Consider the following 20,281-nt stretch of genomic DNA (forward strand, 5'->3'; position numbering starts at 1 on the left):
AGCGGGGGCCTGATTCAGATTCTGCACATGTCCCTTTCCAGGTGACTTTCAGCCTCTTTGTGCTCAGCTGTCTCCAGAGGCATAGGCAAATCCCATTTGTGGTCCAGCTTCAGGAAGATGGCTACCCTAATCTGGCAGTGAACCTGCTGCAGCCTCAGGGGATGCTTTGCTGCCTCATGGTCCAGTGGGGGAACCTTTGTGCTTTGTGTAGGGACCATAGTCTGTGCTATAGAATGAGTGTCCAGAAATCTAAGTCAGAGGATATAAGGTATGCCTCTTCAGGTCGGGTCCCAATTAGTCCCATAGCTGAGGCTGTCAGTGCCCCCCGCCCCAGGTCTCTAGCATCTTGTGGTGGGTTCTTCGTGGAGAACAGGGTGGCTATTGAGGGGGGAGGCTCTCAATGAAGGAGTCTGTCCTGAAGCGTCCAGCTGGGCGTCTCCTGGCACAGGGCTATGGGTGGCGTGCCGGTCGGTGCTGGGTGGGCCGGGCTAGCAGCCGAGAAGATAGAGGGTCTGGGCCTCTAGTGAGGTGCCTGGTAGGGTGGAGCAGCCTGGGCGTGCCTGCCAGTTTCCAGGCTGGAAAGTTGAGCCCTGGACCACCCTGCCAGGCTGCACGAGACATAGGAATGTCCTCGACAGCAGGCCACTGGGAGTCTCTTCCTGGACCTGTTGTCAACTCCGGAAACAGTTGCTCTACAGGGTCATAGCCCAGAATGCTTTGTTTGGGAAGGAAGGGAGGCTGAAGTAGCAGACACTGTAGTCACAGGTTGCTCACACTCGTCTGCTCCCTCCCTTGTCCTTGTGTGGTGGTGCAGTGGGGGACACCAGGGTGTAAGGCACGTAGGCACTTTAGGCCTAGGCTTCTTACCTGCCCTGCCGTGGAGGCTGGGATCCCCTTTGCAGAAATGGGTGATTGGCAGGACCCAGAGAGAGTCTGTGTTTGCCCTGACCTCTGGGTGAAGCTTGACCAGCCCTGCAGCAGGGTACCCCTTTTCCCCCTTTCATTCTCCTAAGGAGAAAATGGAAAGATTACTTAAAGCAACTTGCAGACCCCAGAAACAAAATAAAAACGGGAAAGCCATCATTTTTTAAACGGGAGGCTCCCTAAAACCCACCGTGTGATGGGTGGGTTGTGCACAGTGCTAAATTGAATCAAATTAAGAAAAATACTTTCCCAAGCACAAGTAAAATATCTGTTTAATTAGACCATAAAGCGGAAATTAAAAGTAATATTTTGCAATGGAGTAATTACTGTCTATCTGAAAGCAATGGGTTTCGAAAGCAACAGGCCCAATGGCTGGGGATTCTGAGTTAAAGTCCTGATCCTGAGCTAGGACCCCTGGGGGCTTGGGCTCCTGGACACTAAGCTTCAGGGGTGGCTAGGAAAGGAAGCCTGGTCCTGACAGTTCCTCCTGGACTTCCCTCTGTCCCTGCTGTGTGCCGAGATCCTTACAGCTAGAGGAAGTTCAAGCAGGCTTTGCTGGTGGCTGAGGGGGCAGGGCAGGGGAATCTGGTGGCTTGCCACCTCAAGGCCTTTGTCCGATCTGAGTGAGGGCCTTGCTGGAACAGCGTGTGTGTGTGTGTGTGTGTGTGTGTGTGTGTGTGTGTGTGTGTGTGTGTGTGTATGGTGTGATTATGTGTGAGTGTGTGTGTGAAAGAGAGTATGTGTGTTGTGTGGTGTGAGTGTGTGCGCGTGTGTCCCCTCCCTAGAGCCCTAACTATACTATGGGAAGCTCGGCTCTGCTCACTCTCCTCTATTCTCCCAGCTGCTCCCGGAGACAAGGGCTTGGGCTGATTGTGAAGGACCCAGCCCCACAGTGGCTCTGCTCTCTGTGGGCCTCAGTGCTGTGGGTCACAATCCCCACACCCCAGCCCAACTGCACCGTAATGTGTTGAGTAGCCTGGTCACCCTGTGTGACCAGGACTGGAAAAGTGGCCTAAGGTTTTAGCCCTGCCAACCCCCAACGTGGGTGGGTGGGTGGTGGTGGTGGTGGTGGTGAGGGATCAAAAACGTTGACTTGGCTACTTCTAGGCTTGCTCCTACCTGGGTCCTGGCCCACTGGGAGCTGATGCAGCAGGGATGGGGTGCAGGGCAGCTGTTGGGAGGAGGAAGGCCTCTTGCCTGAGATACCCGGAGCCGGAGCCAACAGCACAGATGAGCAAATGACTTTTGGCCACCTTCTCAGTGGGGACCTGAATATGGGAGTCCACTCCCTCTCCCGCTTGCTTCCCGTCCGGTGCCTGAATGGACTTCTGCTCTTGATGGCCGGTCAGGCTTCTCGCCTGCTCTCTGCCTAGCTGTGTTGTTGGGCCTGGTGGACTCTCCTTCCTTAGGCTTAGCTTTCATTCTTGCCTCCTGCTGTGGGGAGGGGGCTTATTTCAGAGGCTGTGGCCCCTAAGACAGGCAGAGGCCTCCAGGTCTGTTCAGAGGGCCCAGAACAAAGGGTAGCTGGGCCTGGATTCGGGGCTGGAGCCTGCGCTGGGCGGCCCCTTTCAAGCCGAGCTAATGGCTGCACCCGGACACACTTCCTTCCCTTTGTAGCCTCCTGCTGAGTGGAAAATCAGAGCAGAAGAGTCAGACTGGAAACAGGCCAGCCTACCCTCCGCCTGGGCCTGGGTCATTGGCTGGGATCACCCCACCCCAGTCTCCAGCCCTGTGCCATCTCTGGGGACCTCTCATGCCCTGCAGGGCTCCCCCTTGTATGCTTGAGCCTGGTGAATTCCAGGGGCATCAGCTAATGGCGACCTGATCTGCCAGGCACTTCTCAGCCTGGAAACCATCCAGAATTTACGGAGTAGTCCATTAATCAGGCGGCTGGCATGATACTGGGTCTGACAGAGGTCACTCTTTTATCTGCCTTGGGCTCTGGGTGGGTGGAAATGGGGCCAAGGAGGAAAGACCTTCGTCATGATAGGTCCCTTGCCTCTCTCACCTTTGGCCACAGCCTTCACTGCTTTGAGCATTATGGGCACAAGCGACCAGCCCCTGGGCATGCTGAGGAAACATGCATTTCTGGGATAAATGAATGAGACACTTTTGTGGGATGGATGACTTCAGCCGTCTGGTCTGAGAAATGGGTATATCTGGGAAGGCTGCTGTATTGGAGTCAGGTGTTGTGAGAAAACCCTTGGGACCTGTATGGTCAGCTTAGTGTGTGGAAGTGCCTGAAACTGGACAGAAAGGAGGCCAAGGCTGGAGCTGGTGGAGTGGACCACTGATCCTGGGCTCTTAGGATGACAGCTGTAGCTTCACTAGGCTGTGTTTGTTTAAGGGACTGTACTACATGGGCCTGGACAGGAGAGCAGGGAATTGGATCAGGATGGGTGTTTTGCCCTAGTTAGGTCACTCTGAGCCTGACCCAGCCCCAGTCTCTCTGTGGGAGGTGTGTGTGTCCACATACAGGGTGCTGTGTCCCTCCGGGGAGGTATTGTCCCTTTGGGGGGGGGTGTCCTCCCTCTGGGTGGGAATCTCATCCCCCCGACCTACAGCCTGCTTTGAGGGTCCTCTTCTTGCCTGTCTCTGGACAGTGTCTCTGAGCACTCTTTGCTTAGGACAGTGAGCCATGCACGCCGTCCCTGCTGCTGTCAGAGTTAGAGATGGCCACACTCACTCTGGGGACTTTGCTAAGAGACATCCACGCTAGTACCCTGTCGCATTGTGCTCTCAGCCTCTACCAGGGCTGGCTGGAGACTGCAGCAACAGGGATTGGACCTCTGACCCATGAGAGAAAGCAGGGGGAAGGGAGCCTGGGGGCTGCTTTTGGCCAGCCTCTTGCCAGGCCCTGGACCAGTGCCTTTACCCACAAGCCGGTTGTCAGGGAGCCACAGACACATCTTGTTAGCCGTGAACCAGCGTGGTTAATGATGGTGGGGAGGTGGGTGGCTGTCAAGGGCACAGGGAACCTCACTATTAACTCTGATAATTACCTTCCTGCTGGGCTCATGCGGATGAAATAGTTTGGGCCATAATAATGTTATGGATGGTGTTGCTCTGGCTACAGCCTGGGCTGAGGGGATGGGCTCCCTGTGTCCCTGAGCACTGATTGCTGTCCCTTGCCGTCCCCAGGATCCTTGCCTCTCTACCTTGCTGCTTGACAAGCTCCCGGCCTCTGGGGTTCAGCCGGCATGCCGCCCTGACACCGAGAGCCGCTGTGACGTATGTACCACGCATCTGCACCAGCTCACTCGGGAAGCCCTGCGCCTGTTACAGACACCTGCCAGTCACGAGGACCCCAATGCTTCCCGAGGAGGCCTTGCGGCTCCCAGCTCCAGGGACCCACCTGGACCCGTGGGCCTCATGGGGAGGCAGCCCCCTGTGGGACCTGACAGGAGGAAGGCAACGGCTTGGCCACCTGGCCCCAGCGTCCAGGTGTCGGTGGCACCAGCAGGCCTTGGGGGAGCATTGAGTACAGTCACCATCCAGGCCCAGCAGTGCTTGGAGGGTGTGTGGAGCCTCTCAAGGGTCAACAGCTTCTTGCCACCCACTTGCCTGGTGAGTGTTCTGGGTAGGTGGGCTACTGGATCGCAGCTGACTCTCTTTGAGGCTCCTGACCACGTCTGGGTGCCCTGTAGCGTGGTATCAGCAGGGCCCACTGCAAGCCTGGGGGAAATCAGGGATGCTTTTGGCTAACCTTCCTAGATCTTTTGTGATGCTGTGGGTGGTTGGAGGAACCAAGGACTCCTGAGACCAGCCTTGTCTGGTCTTGGGTTTAGAGAGAACATCTTCCTTTGAGAACCTGCTACGTCAGGCTGTCCTCAGAGGTGCAGCTTGGGTGGCATAGACTATACCGTGGATGGAAGACAGAGCCTAGACTACACAGTGAGGTTCACAGTTGCTGGCATTGGTGGTTAGGTTGAAGGCCTGGCTCCCCTTAATCCATCTCTGAAGTCCCTGGCCAGGAGTGGTTTTCTGGGGCATTGCCTACGTGCACCTCGTCACGTCTCTTGCAGTCTCTCCAACTCTCCAACTTCCCGTGTCCCCAGTTTTCTACCTGGTTCAAGGAGTCCCAGAGTGGAAGCTGGGAGAGTCATGCTGTTGGCCTAGAGGTTTCCTCGGGTGGGTAAAACAGATGACTTTGACTAGACCCTGGGAGAGCCTGACACCACCAGGGCCCAGCCAGCACTCTGCATGAACCCTGCTTGACTCTGCCCCTGCTCCAGGGGCTTCTCCAGGGGCACCGCTGAGGGCACAGCCACCAGCTTGTTGAGGAGTTAGTCTGAGCCCTCCCCCCCAGTGCCCAGCAGGAGGGCAATGTACTTTGGACTTGTTGGTCTGAGTCCCTGTCGTGTTCCCCCCCCCCCAAGACCGGTGACCGTCGTGGGAGGGATCCTCTAGGTAGAGAGGGTGTAAACAAATCTACCAAGATTGAGGCACTGATGGCTTATGGGAGGAGAGGCAGGAGGGAGGCGGGATGTGAATCGGGGCAGGGACAGACTGTTGTGGATCCTGTGTGCCTGGCTACGTGGAGTAGTGCACCCCCCACCCCCACCCCTTTGTTCCCTTGGCCTCTGACAGCAGAGGATCCTGTAGGTGTTGCTAAGGAATCCTGCCTCTGAGGTAGAGTTTCAGGTGTGCATTCCAGGCACACAGCAGCTAGCTATGCAAGCTTGGGGAGTTGGCAAAGTCCCTGAGGTGGGATGGTCAGCTCTCACCCTTGGTCTGTGTGTCTAGTGGCACTTGGAGGAGACAGGCAGAAAGGCACAGAGACCCCAGAGCCACTGGGCAATGCTGATATAAGCTCCCATGTAAGGAAGGCTCCTCCCATTGTCTTGATTGAAGGTCTTTCCAAGGAGGGTGCAACTTACTGGCTGGACTTTGCTCTTGGATGTGGGCTGGGCTGAGAATTCTGCCCAAGCTGGAGCTGGTGCCTGGGCTTTTGTTCAGGGGCTCAGTTTTTGAGGCCATCTGTCCTTGGGGTTGGAGTACCATGCTAATCATGGCCTAGCACCCTTCCCTTACCAAACTGAAGGCAGGCCAGCTGCTCTGTCCTTCTGGGGTTTTGACCCAACAGCTGGGCTGCCTGAGGAGTGGGAACAGAACCCAGGGGTAGGGTGCAGATGCCCTGACTGTTCAGGCAAATTAACAATTCCTAGAGGAGGTGACGTTGAACTGGATCTTAAAGGAAGCCTCAGGTGACATGCTCAGACCTAAAACTCTGATCCCCAGGGGTGTTGTGTGGCCCCGTTGATTGACTGGCCATAGCCTTAGGTCTGAGCAGACATGGATCAAAGCTCATGCTGACGGTCTTCATGCTTTGGTGTGGTGGTGGTGGGGAGGATGCAGGGAGGAACCAGTCAATGGCTTTTGGTTAGGCAAGCTCGACCATGGCCTACATGCCATAAAACGTGGGTATTTAAGGCCCCTGCTTCCCATCGCACATTGATTGTGTTCAGGAAAAGGTGGGAATGGATTTATAATTAGAGGACAGTCCTGGCAATCAATAGGGAGATTATTAGAACCATAAATAGAACTTTAGGCTGCAGTTGAGGCAATGTCCCTTGAAGCAGGGTGTCGATCACTGATGATCAAGTACTGCCTGGGCGCTCTGCTCTTAAACACTTCTGGAGAGATGGGTTGTGAAGCTGTCACAGATGGCTGGTGGCCTTTGGGGCCATTCAGTGGATTGGTTCCCACAGGAGGTTCAGACAGGCTGGCCCTCGGTGTAAAAGGAGGAGAAGCGGAGGGCTGGGAAAGTGGTCGACTTAGGTAGGATTGGTCCCTTAGAGGGGAGAGTATGACCTGTGACTCCCTGGGCCCTCTGGAACCACCAGCAAGGCCTGGGAGAGTCTAGGCCCTGGGGCTGCTCTGGGCTCTGCATCTGGGTGTTACTGTGTACAGTTGTCCTTATGGCCCCGGAGTTTCAGTGGCTGGAGAAGCTATTGGTCTACACAGCTTTATTTAGTCCAAGCCACAGGCACATCTCACTTGGGTTGGAGGGAGCATCTCCCTTGGAGGAGAGTGCCCTGACAGGTGTCCTGGGGCCTACAAACATCAGGTGACATAAATCTGCCCTGTGGATGGGTGACAGAGCCTGCAGTACCCAGTGACACACTGACAGATACAGGTGAAGGATGTCCTCTGAACCTCCACTCCCACCAGTGACCCCAGTGAGGCCTGGCTCTTCTTAACCCTTGCTCAGAGAGGGGCCTTTTCCTGGTTTGCCATGGAGGGAGTTCCTGGGGGGTTGTCCGTACTAGTGCATCGTGACCCCTCTGGTGGAGCCTTTCACAGGGCTGCCTGAGTCACACTACGGTTCGTAACATCGGTAGAACTTCAATTCCGAAGTAGCAGCAACAGTAATTTTATGGTTGGGAGTCACCACAGAGTGAGGAACTGGATGAAAGGGTCACGGCTTTAAGGTTGAGAAGCGCTGCTCTAGACAGTCAGGCAGAGAGACACTGATGTAACAGATGAGGAGCAGCCTCCCATGTGGTCTCCTCCATGCCAGCTTGTGGAATGCCCCACAGTCAGAAGCCCCCCCCCCTGGAGGTCAAGAAACCTGTTCTGATCTTATAGCAGAAGCTCCAGGACAGGACTCAACCTCCTGACCCCTTGGTTGGTTTGAGATGGCACGGTTGACATCAGAGAGGCCTCAAGGAGCCGGGGCTCCCCTTAGCACGATGGTTGATTGGCACCGACCTGGGGGTACCTGCTTGCTTCCCACTTGAGTCTGTGCAGAGAGCCTTCCCGTTGCCTGTTGTTCATAGAAACCTCAGTAGATACTGAAGGTGGAGAACTCCCTCTGACCTATAGCCTGACTGTCGATGCAACCGTCCTAACGTTGCTGACGCCCCTGTCCAGGCCTCAGTTTACCCACCCATGTAGTAGGGGCTGGGGAGTTGGCCTCCTCTTTCATGTGGAGGCCCAGTGAAGCTGCTTCTGTGATGTGGGTGGGCACAATGCACTGAAGGTACAGGACTTCCCACCTTACGCCAGGCCCTGGAGGCCTCTGGGTAATGAGGCCAGAGGAGAGGAGCAGGCGAGCAAGAATGAGGAGGTAACATTCTCTATAGGATGCTAACCCCCTCAGGTATACACTTGCCTCACACATAGCCCTGAGCCTCTGTCTCATCCCCTCACAGGAGCACCTGACAGGGTCCTGATGGGGGAAGGAATCCTAGGTCCTAGAAGGAGCTGTGCTTCCCATGCCAGAATCCCATAGACGCAGAGCTGGGTTCCACAGCCGACACTGGGCGAGTCCGCTTAGGTCCTGCGGTGTCTCACCTCCGTGTGGGCGCCTTCAGGCTGTGATGGAGTCAGGGCTTTCTCTGTAGCTTCCCTTGGCCAGGGCTGGCCTCACGCTCTCCTTTTTCCATGCTTTTCCTTCGTTGCTGCTGTGTGCCTCCATCACACTTTCTGTTTGGCTGTCCACCAGCATCCTCCCCGTGTTGTGTCATGTCGTGTTGTGTCATGTCGTGGTCCCTCCCCCTCGCCCACACCACCGCTGCTGTGCGCTCGCTTTGGGACGGCTTCTTTTGGCAATGTCCAGGCTCTCTGCTTCTGGCGGGAATTGACAGTGGCCGTCCTGAGGGACGGAGCCGTGTTGTCATGGCAGCTGGTGGGACGGTGGAGCCGAGTCACGTGCGGGACTCCTGAGACAGGTCAGTGTGGGGAGGACCAACGAGCGGCGCAGGTGGGTCGGCTGGCGAAAGGCCCCGGTACCTCTGTAGATGCCTCTGGGTGGCTGGGCCTGTGGGAGTGGGTAGAAGGGCCACATAGGGGATGGGACAGCCGCTCAAGCCCCCCGCAAGGCCTCCTGCTTCTGTCCTCAGTGTTGTGGGACCCTGGGCACAGATCTCCAGGCAGCCAACACAGACTCAGGAGCTAACTCTGGGTTAACTGTGGGCTGAGCACTCCTCCTCCCCAAGTTTCTAACCCTGGGCTCTGGCTGCTGTGTCCAGTAGATGCTCAGTCAAATCAGGCTCTGCTCCAAAGGACCCAGACCACAGATCATCAGCCTTACAGCGTGTACACTGACTCTTTCCTAGGCCAGTCTTCCGGACTAAGCAGTGGGGGTGAGGGAGTGGATCAGAGAAGAGGGCAGGCCAGGCTGGATTCTGAGGCATGTTTAGGACTGTTGTCCTATACACCTATACTTGCAGTTGATTAATGTTTGGTGCAGTGTCCGGTAAGCTCAGCTATGGATCTTTCAAGTCCTGGGGTACTGGGTGCTGCTGGGGACTAGGAAGGTGCTGGGCTGGCACTGGCTCAAAGCATGGGCTGGGCTTGGGGCTTTCACAGGCAGAGAGTGTCCCATCCCCTGTCTGGGATTTCGAAGCTGGGTCCTTCAGGGGCTGAGCAGGGTGAGGCTTTTGCTGTAAGGACGGTAACTGCCCTGCTGCGGTAAGGTCTCTGGGTACATGGTGGCTCGTTCTACAGAGGTACCACACCTGGTCTCAGGGCTGCATCCGTTGAGAGACCCTGGTAATATCTGAGCTCATCCCAGGGTCACCTGTGCCCTCTCAGCCTGGGGATCCCAGGCTTCTGTCATCTGGGACACAGGCCATATTGTCAAAGTGGAGAGGGTATTTTGGAGCTCTAGGGGCCTGGGGCTTTCTGGAAGAGACCAGCTGCCTGTCCTTTCCTGCTAGGGCTTGAGTCCCCTCTGCTCCCAGAGCCCGAGGGGCTAGTAAACAGCATGTGAAAGCTGTCCTGGGGACATTTAATTATATCTGTGCACCGTGCTGAGGCCTCTCCCTCTCTAGAATTTATTTTAGCTAATTAGTTGGAAATGCCAGAGTTGTATTTCAGATAGTGGAGTGTCATACGTTATCATATGGGGGGACAATTAGCTCTCATGCCAAATATTTATTGTGGTGCCTTGCGTAATTGTACCTTTGGGTGCTCCCAGATGGCCCAGGGATGAGGGCCAGAAGAGGTCTGTCTGCCTGACCTCTGCGGTCACTCCAGGACTTGAGAAAAGCTGTAGAGTCAGCCCCAGGTGGGGTCTGCATTTTCCTCCGTGGCTGGGGTAGACCTGTCACATGCCCTGAGCTGGGGACAGGAGTCCTGGTAGATTGCCTTGGAGGCTAGGCCTTTAGTGCAGGCTCCAGGTCTCTAGGCTGTGATTTCCAGTCACATAGGCAGGATTTTGCAAGTGAGGGTACTCAGCCTGGGGTGATGGGTCTGTCACCTGCCTGTTCCTCACGCGGATTTCTCCTTCCTCCAGGCTGAGGCAGCTGTAGCTGCGGTGGCTGTGGCCGACACTGTCCGAGACTGTGCTCCAGCAGCAGGCCCTGAACGTATGTCGAAGGCGTGGGGCCGAGGGGCAGCATGCACTACAGCCCTGGTTACCCCAGCCCCAGGCACCTCAGCAGGGGGTTCCACAGGCCCGTCTGCAGCGGCCTCTTTCTTTATAAGGTAGGTCCTCTGGGGTCACACAAGCTGCAGCATGTTGTTGGAGAATGGAGGCCTTGATCTGTCTGTTCTTGGGAGAAAGAACTGTGGCTCAGTTGATGGAAGAGTGGGAGCTTCGAGAATCCCGGCTGGCCTCCTGGGACACTTTTCAAGGGTACCTGTCTAGGGCCCACAGTTTGGGTGCATAGATGTGAAGAGGCTGGGGTTTGACTCCTCCCCTCCCGGATGCCTGTCTTGAGGTTGTAAGATGGTGTGGTTGTGGTCGTCTGGCCAGAGGGAAAGAAGTACTTCAGGGTGAGAACAGGACCCCCTCTTCCTGAGTTTGGCCAGCGGGTGGGTGGGGGAGCCTGGCCAGTGCATGGGTTGGAGAGAGTTTCCCTGGCTCCAAGGCAAAGCCTCTGGTTCTGCAGACCCAAGGCTGGAGTCCTACCCTCATCCACAGCCTGAGGGAACAGGGATTACAGGATGTAATCGCCATAATGAGAGGTAATGGCAGCCAGCTGGGGGTCACTGTCCCATTAGCAGCCCGAATGGGCGCTGATAAGCTTGTCTGTATCACGCTGGGCAGTGTGCAGAGGCTGTCTTATCAGCCCTGGTCCGGGGGGACTTGAGGGCCTGATGGGGGGCGTGACGGGGCATGTGATTAGGGCATTGTCAGGGCTGGCTGATGAATGCTACAGTGCAGTGCGCACGACCTCCTGTGACTGATGTGGCCTCAGCAACCAACCCAGCCAGATGCAGACAAGCTGCCTAGATGGGGACAGCCTGTCTGGGAACCTCCCTGTGCCAGCAGCAGTCAGGGTAGGGTCTAGGGGGCTGGGCACGAGGGGCTGATATCTGGCCATGTCCTTATCCTGCTCAGTCCTGATTTCAAGGGCCTTTGCTTTGAGGATTTGGTGGCCGGTGTGTAGCTACACTCCTGGCTTGGTACTAGGTAGGAGGTTTTGAAATGCTCAAATCTATTGAAAAGTGTTTACATGGTTGTAGGTCCTGAGTCTGGGTACCACCTGGCACCCTGATTCTGAGGTGCCTGAGGAAGGTCTTGACACAGCGTGTGTGGTATGTGTGGCCCCCTCTCACTGGCTCATTAGCCACCCTGCCCGGCTGCAGGCAGCAGCTGCTGACTGCCTTTTGTCTCATCCCAGGCTGTGGAGGTTCCTCTGCCTGAGCAACACCCTGACCTTGGAAAGTTACCATAGAAACAAAGAAACAAGTGGACTTGGGTGGGGGCTGGAGGCAGGTTTCCCAAGGCACGCATGCACGCACACGTGTGGGGTAGGGGTGGGGGGTGGGTGGGAGTCACTGTGACTATCAGTGGCTTCCTGACCTGTGATGTGTGGCCTCTCAAGGGTCGGGTTTAGAGTAGGTGCTTCTGCAGGTGGTATCCAGCAGGGCTGAGATTGCTACTGGGAGGCTCGCCCCAATGAGCTTTGAAACTTTGTAACCACTACCTGGCTTTGTGGATAAGGGCGAGGCATAGAGTTGGAGAGGGGATTGCCCAGAGTGCACCAGGAGGCAGTAGACCTCCGCCCCACCCCACAGCTCCTACTGAGCAGGTGCTGTGTTCACGCTCTGATCCTGGACAGTAGGAGTGACCCTCGCCTATCCCTTGGGGGTTTTGCACAATGGTGTATAGGTGTGTGTGTGTGTCTGGAATCTGTGAAGGTGGCCCTTGGATGAAGGCCAGGTCAGAGAGTTGCCTGCCCTCCGGGAGGGCTTCAGGGGCTGAGGAGATGAGGTGGCAGGGGCATCTATGCTGTGCCCAGAAAGCAGGGTGAGCTCGGAGGTTCAGGTTCTCCAATCTTACAGTCCTGAGCGGGGGCTCTGCACTTGGCCTGACTGCTCTTTCCAGGCTGAACAAGCAACTCAAGCCATCCTCACCCACTTCAGTGGGCCATGCCCACATGAAGAACACTGTAGTCCTAAGGGTACCCGGGAGCCTGGGAGTTGGGGGAGGGGTGGAGTAACATCCGCTCCTCTGGACCTGCAGTTAAGCACTGACTAGACAATACCTGCCCAGTCAGAAATTTGAGGCCACACTCCATAGGGACTACCGTGACCCTGATACCCATGTCCTAAACCCTCTAACTGCTGTGCAACTTGCAGCCTCCCCTCTCTCTGATGCTCCCATTAATTAGCACAGCCCACCTGCCTAGCTGTCCTACTGCCCTTGGTAAATATGAGATACTCTGGCACCCAGAATCTGGCTATCTTGAGAACATCTGCTGGGGTAGGTTGTGGAGAGACAGCTGCTTTGGTGGCAGTTTTCTTTAGTCAGGTCTTGAGTTCCTTTAGCTGTTTGACCCATGAGGAGCTCCCAGTAAGCACTTTAGGCCCTCATGAGGCGGATCCTGCAGATGGCAGGTCCGAGGTAGTGAAGGAGGCTAGGTGTGTGGCCTTGTTGTGTCCCCCAACCCCTCAGCTTAGGGAAGTTTTGGACTGGCAGCAGCTGGTCGCTCCAAGGGAGCAGGCTGCCTTTCAGATACCTAGAGATCTCAGTGCTAAGCCCAGTTGCCTCTAAAGTACCTTCCTCTTGGAAAGAGGTAAGTTTTTTTTTTTTTTTTTTATGAGACGAGTTTTGGTTTTGATTTTGGTTTTGGTTTTTGTTGTTGTTTTGTTTTTCTTCTCTCTGTTTTCACGAGTCAGTGACCAGAGAAGTGATGGATCTTGGATTTGCTTGCTGTTCAGGCTGGTGTTCACAAACTGGGCCACTCACGTCCTCAGCAAAGGTGTGTGCCAGGCTCCCTGTGAGCTCAGGAAGTCTCTGGCAAGAGTGGTTCTATAGACTAGGAAGCTTAGGGCTGGGGTCTGCATCGGGGCATCAGGACAGGCTTCCTGGAGGTGGTGTCCTTTGAGGGTGCGAGCTGTTTGGAAGCTCTTGCCTTTTTTCTTTTCGAGACTGCTCACATCTGCTCACTCCTCCCTGCCTACCCCAGGGCCCCAGGGCTGCCACTTCCTAACAGCATGGTGGTCTTAGTGGCCCTGCACGTGATACCCTATTTTTTCCTAGCCTTGGGGAGACTATAGTGTTTTTTATGTTCTTGCTGCTTAGAACCCAGGTTTGTATCTTTAACAAACTGGGGTCCTCAGGGTCGGTCCTGACCTCTGGGACTTCCTAAAGTCCCTGCCTGTTCCAGCAGCTGCTGGCTGTCACTCCCCTGCTACTGCAAGTCAGGTCAGACCCAAGAGCTGGCTGCTGCAGGAGGTGCCCAGGTCAGCTGATGCCTGTACTGTCCTCTCTGGCTTCTGAGGAGGCCACCAAGGGCAGGGTTCTCTGTAGACCCAGTGGCTTACCCAGCAAAGCCAGCCTTATTCCTAGCCACCGTCTTGTTCCAGCTGTCTGGCCTCTGCTGGCCTCTATATACCTCGAGGTATGGGTGTCCCCCCTAGCCTTCTTTAAAGGTTGCACCCTGGCCCTGCCTGACCTATGGGAAGGCCTGGAGGCCAGACATAGCTGTAAAGAGCTGGTTCAGAGTGGATGTGCCTTGGCCTTCTGCTGACTGCTGACCAGTGTAGACATCTTGAGGGGCGGGGAGGCTCTCACCACACCCTCTAGCCCTGGAGAATATTTGGCAGCCCTCATGTACTGTCTCCAAACCCTAGGAACAGGTTTTCTTTGCACCCACTTATAGGCAAAAAAACAAAACAAAACAAAACAAAAACAAAACAAAAAAACCAAACAAACAAAAAACCCTACTCCAGGAAGTCTTTTTTTTTTCCTGCCCAGCTGGGAAGGCATAGATCTTATATTAGGCCTCAGCCCTGGGCAGTGCCAGGCAAGGGGGTCGTGATTCCTCTGCCCTGATCGTACTTGGAAATAAGACTGCTTTCGGAGGCAGGACTGGGACTTTTTTTTTCCTCCGGAGGCTGTGAGGGTGGGATCTGGCGCGGGAGCCCAGATAGGGAGTTGGGAGGCACTAAGAGCCCTGAGCTGGTGCAGGCTCTGTCTGCTGTGGCCTTTCCCGGCCACTGTCCATGCCCGTGACCCCCACAAGAGTAGTTGGGGACCCTTGAAGCCTTGACTTCACAATTCTCAGTATACACAGTGGTAGGTAAGTGTCCACCTCTCTTGCCCGTGGTTTGCCGTATGTTACTTCTGCGAAGGAGCTGAGCGACTGCCCCACTTTCTCACAAGACTCGTTTGAGCCTTAAAGTGCAGGCTCAGGCAGGTATTAGGCAAATACTTAGTGCAGCCCAGGGTGCAGGTGCCACCATTGGCAGAGACCCCGGGCTCTGGGGCCCAGGGTCTTCCTGGGCAGGAGACCCCCACTCCCTACTTTGCCCAGTCTGCAGCACACGGGTGCCTCTGCAGCTCTGTTAAAGACTCCGCCATGCATCGTAGATTACTTTTATTTTCTGTGATGACACCTCACTAGGAGGAAGCTGTCCCTGGGGCCTCTTAAAAGACAACTCCTATTAAAGATGAGAGGAGTTACCAGAGCACCAGCAACACGGTGGGAGGTGCCAAGGGGGCCCCAGGCTCTGGGCTCCTGCATGTTGGATCCTTCTGAGGAAGAAATGGGACCTGATAGGCCTAGAGGGATGGGTGTGGGGTGGGGGACATTTGGGGGTGTTAGGGAGAGGTGGAACTGGTAAGATAGCTTCTCGTCCTGGTCACCTGCCCCCACCTAGGTCTCCTCCTTTGGAAAGTGGTGACAGGCCCGGGAGCATGGCTCAGCTTCTTGGTGTGTATAATATAAACTCCAGTGATATTCTTGGGTCTCTGTGTTGGAGGTGTGGGTTGGGCCGGGTAATTTTCGTGGTCCACAGGCAAGGTAGGAGCCTGAGACTTGGCTAGAGGACTTTCAAGGAAAGGTATATTGGGAGACAGTGGGGACAGCTATCGCAGGGACCTGGGGGGCTGCAAGAAAGCCCATTCCAGGACAGACACTGGACCCTGTATCCCTGGAATATGGCCAGCTTGAAGAAAAGTATGGATAGCTAGGATTGACGCCTGTGATTTCAGAGCTCGGCTCAGAGTAGAATATGGTCCTATGCCTACATGGACTGTCTGCCTCCTGTCCGGCCTGTGGCCCCAGGCTGGGACCCCACTCAGAAAAACACAGTTCAGACTGTGCAACTGTAAGAATTTCTGGCTGTTTCCTCAGAGTGACTCTCCACGTGGCTGATGGAGTCTGAGCTGGGGCAGCCTGCTGTGGTCCTAGGCACGGTGACAGAGTGACAGAGGTAGCTGTTGGTACACCCTAAGCACCCTCCTCTCCTCCCCAGGGCTGCCCAGAAGCTCAGCCTGGCCTCCAAGCGCAAGAAGCATCACCCGCCGCCTGCGCCCTCCACCCGAGGCACATCCACTTACCCCACCGACTTCAGTGGCTCTCTGCAGCTGTGGCCGCCCCCGGTGCCCCCCTGCCTGCTCAGGGCTGCCTCCAAGGCCAAGGAAAACCCCAGCAGCTTCGGAAAGGTAGATCCCACTTAGGCCCGGTGCCTGGATATGGGGAGGCCGGGACTCCTTGATAAGATTTAGGAGTTAGAAGGCTCCACTAGGGCCACGGTAAGCCAGTTGGCAGAGCTAAGGACGGGGAACCTGAGCCTCTGGGGTGCAGTGCCCGGAAGGGCATGGGGAGTCTGTGGAGCTGTGAGAAATGATGACGAGAAACTTGTCCTCAGGTCCCAGGGGCTTGTTCCAGGATAGCCGTGTGGTGAAACTTCTGGGTTTTGAGGTGCAAGCATATCACTCTTGCTTACCCTCGCTGGATGCTGCCTTGAGTCAGGCTGAGCAAGGAGGGGGTCTGACTTCACTCTGCACCCTTTTAGCTTCTTGGGCAGCTTTCATTGCCCTTCTCTCAGAACGCTTAAGTGGTGGCTGGAAGCCAGGTCTTCTGGCTCCTCCCTTCCCCTGGGATGGGGCCACACCCCATGGTTTCCTCAAGGCAGTCTGCTGGAGTTAGCCTCTGATGGGGCGGAGTGTGGGAAATAGACTGGCTTGGGGTTGAGTGCAGGCATTTGGCATGGGAGTCACATCCACGTTCAGCATGGCTAGGAGTGCTGTGGCCAGACCAGGGAAGGTTGAGCTGACTCTGAAAAGCCTCTCAATTCTGGACCCACCTCCAGATGAGTGGATCTGAACCAGAAACCTGCGCCTATCCCAGGCCACTGTATTGCAGTGGTGGGTCTAGTTGGGCAGCTCAGCTGTCTGGGTCTTTCTGTGTAGGGTGAAGGCCTGTATAGTTGTTCAGCCCCCCTGGTGGGCGGGACGTGAGCAGGGCAAAGGCCGCCTGCCCTCTTTTAGGACAGAGTTCTAGGTGTCAGGTAGCTGCACCTGCCTCTGTGCCTACTCTGTTGGGAGGAGGAGTGTTCCTGACCCCCACTACCTGTGCCTGCCAGTCCTTGGCTGTCCCCACCTTTCACACTGGTAGTGTTTACTAGATGAGGTTTCAGCGCTGTCTAGTGAGAGGGAAGGAGGGAGATGGGACCCAGGCCTAACTGACTTGAACACTCCAATCTCTTCTCTACCTGCCACAGCTCTGGGACAGACAGGTGGTTCCCATGGATCAGGCTGTCATATTTGGGCTGTGTGGGCATAGAGCCAGGCTGAGACCCCCGAAAAGGCCAGGCCCAGGACCAGCCTGCTCAGTTAGCCTGTCTGCCCACCTGACATCTCTTCCTCAGGGGCTGTGGTGGGAGCAGGGAGTGTCTGCCTTAGGGCTGGTGGCATAAGGAATTCCATTTAAGCTCCAAGTAGGCGGGTGGTGCGCGCCTTTAATCCCAGCACTTGGGAGGCAGTGGCAGGGGGATTTCTGAGTTCGAGGCCAGCCTGGTCTACAAAGTGAGTTCCAGGGCAGCCAGGGCTACACAGAGAAACCCTGTCTCGAAAAAACAAACAAACAAACAAACAAACAGCTCCAAGTGACAGCTCTTCTTTACTGTCACTGTATTTGGGGGCCTACCAGGTCTCTGCCGCTTAAGGGAAGCCCTCAACCTTCTTGCTGCTGACTCTGGACCATTAGGGGCTTCCCCCAGAGACCAGGTGTCCAGGCCAGCAGCCTGTTAACCAGCCCCTGTCCCCCATACCTCTGTACTCCTCCTGGGCCCTAGGTGCTAATAGCACTAATGTCACATCACCAGAAGCGCCTCCTGAAAGGCATTTAATATTGCCACAGAAAAGAAGTTAGATTACATTCAGTGTCTGACATTAATGTGCTACTTAAGGTAATTCATCATACTGTGGTATTAAAAAAGACATCTCTGGTGTTGGGTGCTGAGTGGCGCCCCTCCCCCCTCCCCAGATCGGTCCACCTCTGGGGAGCTAGAAGCCCTGCTTTTATGTAAAAAAACGTGCTTCCCTTCCCCCCAGCGCCAGCGAGCAGCGGCTTTGTGATATCTGCACATTTGGGGGTTGAGGATGCTCTTGTCTCCTGAGAGACCCTGTCATTTCCCTGAGGTAATGACAGGTTCTTTCCAGCAGACAATGGATGGGGGCAGTGGGGGGCAGGCTGGACGAGATGCCCTGCTCGTTCCCCTCCCTGCCTGGAGACTCGGGATCAGTGTCTGCTCAAGAGGCATCGAGAGAGACGTCAGAGCCAAATCTCGTAGCTTCTCCAGGCCTCTCCTCCCCGCTAGGCAGCCTCTCACATCTCCAGAACCCATTTGGCTCCTGAAGTGGTGAAGAGTTCACACTGGAAAAAAAATTGCCAAAAATTACCTGGAAGTGCACATTTTCGTCTGCATTGCGCAGTGGTTGGAAATGAAACCGTTTTGTTCATGTCTCCGGGGAGTAAAAGAATCGATTCTTGCCTGATGGAGCCCAGGTTCTGAGTAGCACAATAGCCATGGATTTCTTTCCTCCTCTCTCTCTCTCCCCCAGAGGGTGGGACACTGCACTCCATGGGAGGCTCTGCATATCAATGTGCCCCTTGTCTGGTGGGAGCAAGCCTGTGGTGCCCGGGCTGGCTGCCCCCCTAAACCAATTTTGCAGCGTTATGTATCTGTCACTTACAATTAAATCCTTGAAAAATATTGGTTCTGAAATGAGTCTTGGTAATTTGATTTACACCAATGTGGAGAAGTCAGAGATTTCACTGGAGAGTGAAAGGTGTGGCCTCCAGGCAAAGGGGAGCCCTAACTCAGGGTGGCCTTGAGGAAATAGTGCCTGCCAACCTCACACCTGCCCCAGCCTCCCTCCCCTGCACCTGTGGGGAATATCCATTCCCCACACAGGTTTTGGGGTGCTGAAATGCAGTTTTCTTTGGCATCTTCATATCCTCCATTTTCATTGAGAGTTCAGGGCCTGGCATGGGCACAGGGCACACTGGAGTCTCCTTTGTGTTCCTGCCATGGCCCAGGCTGACTAGTCAATAGCAGAGTTCCTGGAGCTCAAGTCCACCAGGCTGACTAGTCAATAGCAGAGCTCTGGGAACTCTGGGCCACCTTTGTCCTCTCCTCTCCCACACCCCTCCCACCCTCAGCTTCCCCAAACTGGGACTTGTTAGACAAGATTTCAGAATTCCCTCTTCTCAGATTGGGTCCTCATTCTGGTTGGAATTTCCTCCGCTTTTTGCCTATTGTAGTTTTTCTCTTCCATGATGATGGCTTCCTGAGTTGGTTCAAGGCAGAGGCAGCAAGCATGGAGTTTCTCCCCAGAACCTGGCCCTCCCAGGCCTTTCGCCCCTCTGTGGCTTTGTTCATTTGTACATCCCACGGGTGTGCTTGTTGTCCTCTTGGAGTGTGAGTCTTTCCACGGGGCACTTTGGCCTGAGGCTGCTTGCTGGTGGAGGATGAGGAACCCTGAAGGAGAAATGTCCAAGGGGCCCTCCCTCCCTTCTGACCTGTACTTCCCTGCCTCCTGCCCTGCCAACTGGCTCTGCACCCCACCAGCCTTACCCCACCCTGGGCTTCATTTTCTCTCTACCCTGCTGACCTCATGTAGGATCCGTTCAGGCAGCATTCCTGTGGTACCAGTACCCATGCTGAGACCTGGTCTGCCGTCCTGACTCGTGCTTGCTTCCCCTGCCCTGTAATTAGTGGCCAGCTGGGTGGAGGGCGGAGCTCAGATGCCTACTTCTGCCGTCCCCCAGGTGAAGGTTATGCTGCGCATATGGCCGGCACAAGGAGTCCAGCGCTCAGCCGAGTCCACATCCTTCCTGAAGGTGGATTCTCGCAAGAAGCAGGTGACTCTCTATGACCCCGCTGCCGGGCCTCCAGGCTGTGCAGGACTCCGGCACGCCCCCACCGCACCAGTCCCCAAGATGTTTGCTTTTGATGCCATCTTCCCCCAGGACTCGGAGCAGGTACAGTGGAGGGGAGCTCCCGGGTGCTTGTGACATCTGATTTACTTCTGCAGAGAGGGAGCCTCGCTGGCTGTTGTGCCTGCCAGGTCTGCCTTCCAAGTAATCATAGCCTAGGATTTTGCCCAGCCTCTGCCTGGTTCTCCAGGCCAAGTGCTGGGGGACCGCTGAGCTCTTCGGAGTCTATTCTCCCATGACACTTTTGAGTAGCCATGTCCTGCCCTGGAAGCTGGATGCTCACCCAGCTCACTGAGCAGTGACCAAGACTTCCTTGTGTTGTGTTGTGGGTAGCAACTTTCAGAGCTGGGTCGGGTGTTTGGGTATAGGCGCCTACCTGAATTGTCTGTGTCTCATCTGCTGACTTATATGTCCTGTACTGTCTGTGTGAGTGTGGGAGGGCCCGGTGTTCCCAGCCCTGTGTAGTTCAGCCGCCCTGTGGACTGTCTGCCTGAATGTGAGCAGGACAGATGGGCCTCAGGTGTATACAGACATAGCAGAAGGTAGTGGCCACAGCCCTTTGGCTCTGACACCTGCCCTAATCCCCGCGGGTTCCTCCCCAGGCTGAGGTCTGCTCAGGGACAGTGGCTGACGTGCTCCAGTCTGTGGTCAGTGGAGCTGATGGCTGCATTTTTTCCTTTGGCCACATGAGCCTCGGTAAGTGCTCCGTGATCCCCGTACACCCA

General features: G+C 55.6%; 1 protein-coding gene across 2 annotated transcripts in view; it reads left to right on the forward strand.

Annotated features, from left to right (window-relative positions):
* Kif26a (kinesin family member 26A) overlaps positions 1-20,281 on the forward strand; it is a 37,774-nt gene that overhangs the window by 9,209 nt on the left and 8,284 nt on the right. For both annotated transcript variants that reach the window (XM_006516162.3, NM_001097621.1), the window contains exons 3-7: positions 4,066-4,491; positions 10,169-10,359; positions 15,586-15,775; positions 19,389-19,601; positions 20,159-20,252. In XM_006516162.3, the coding sequence (XP_006516225.1) occupies positions 4,066-4,491; positions 10,169-10,359; positions 15,586-15,775; positions 19,389-19,601; positions 20,159-20,252 (1,114 nt within the window). The remainder of the gene's footprint in view (positions 1-4,065; positions 4,492-10,168; positions 10,360-15,585; positions 15,776-19,388; positions 19,602-20,158; positions 20,253-20,281) is intronic.

This window comes from Mus musculus, chromosome 12 (genome assembly GCF_000001635.26).
Source record: "Mus musculus strain C57BL/6J chromosome 12, GRCm38.p6 C57BL/6J".
Classification (NCBI taxonomy): domain Eukaryota; kingdom Metazoa; phylum Chordata; class Mammalia; order Rodentia; family Muridae; genus Mus; species Mus musculus.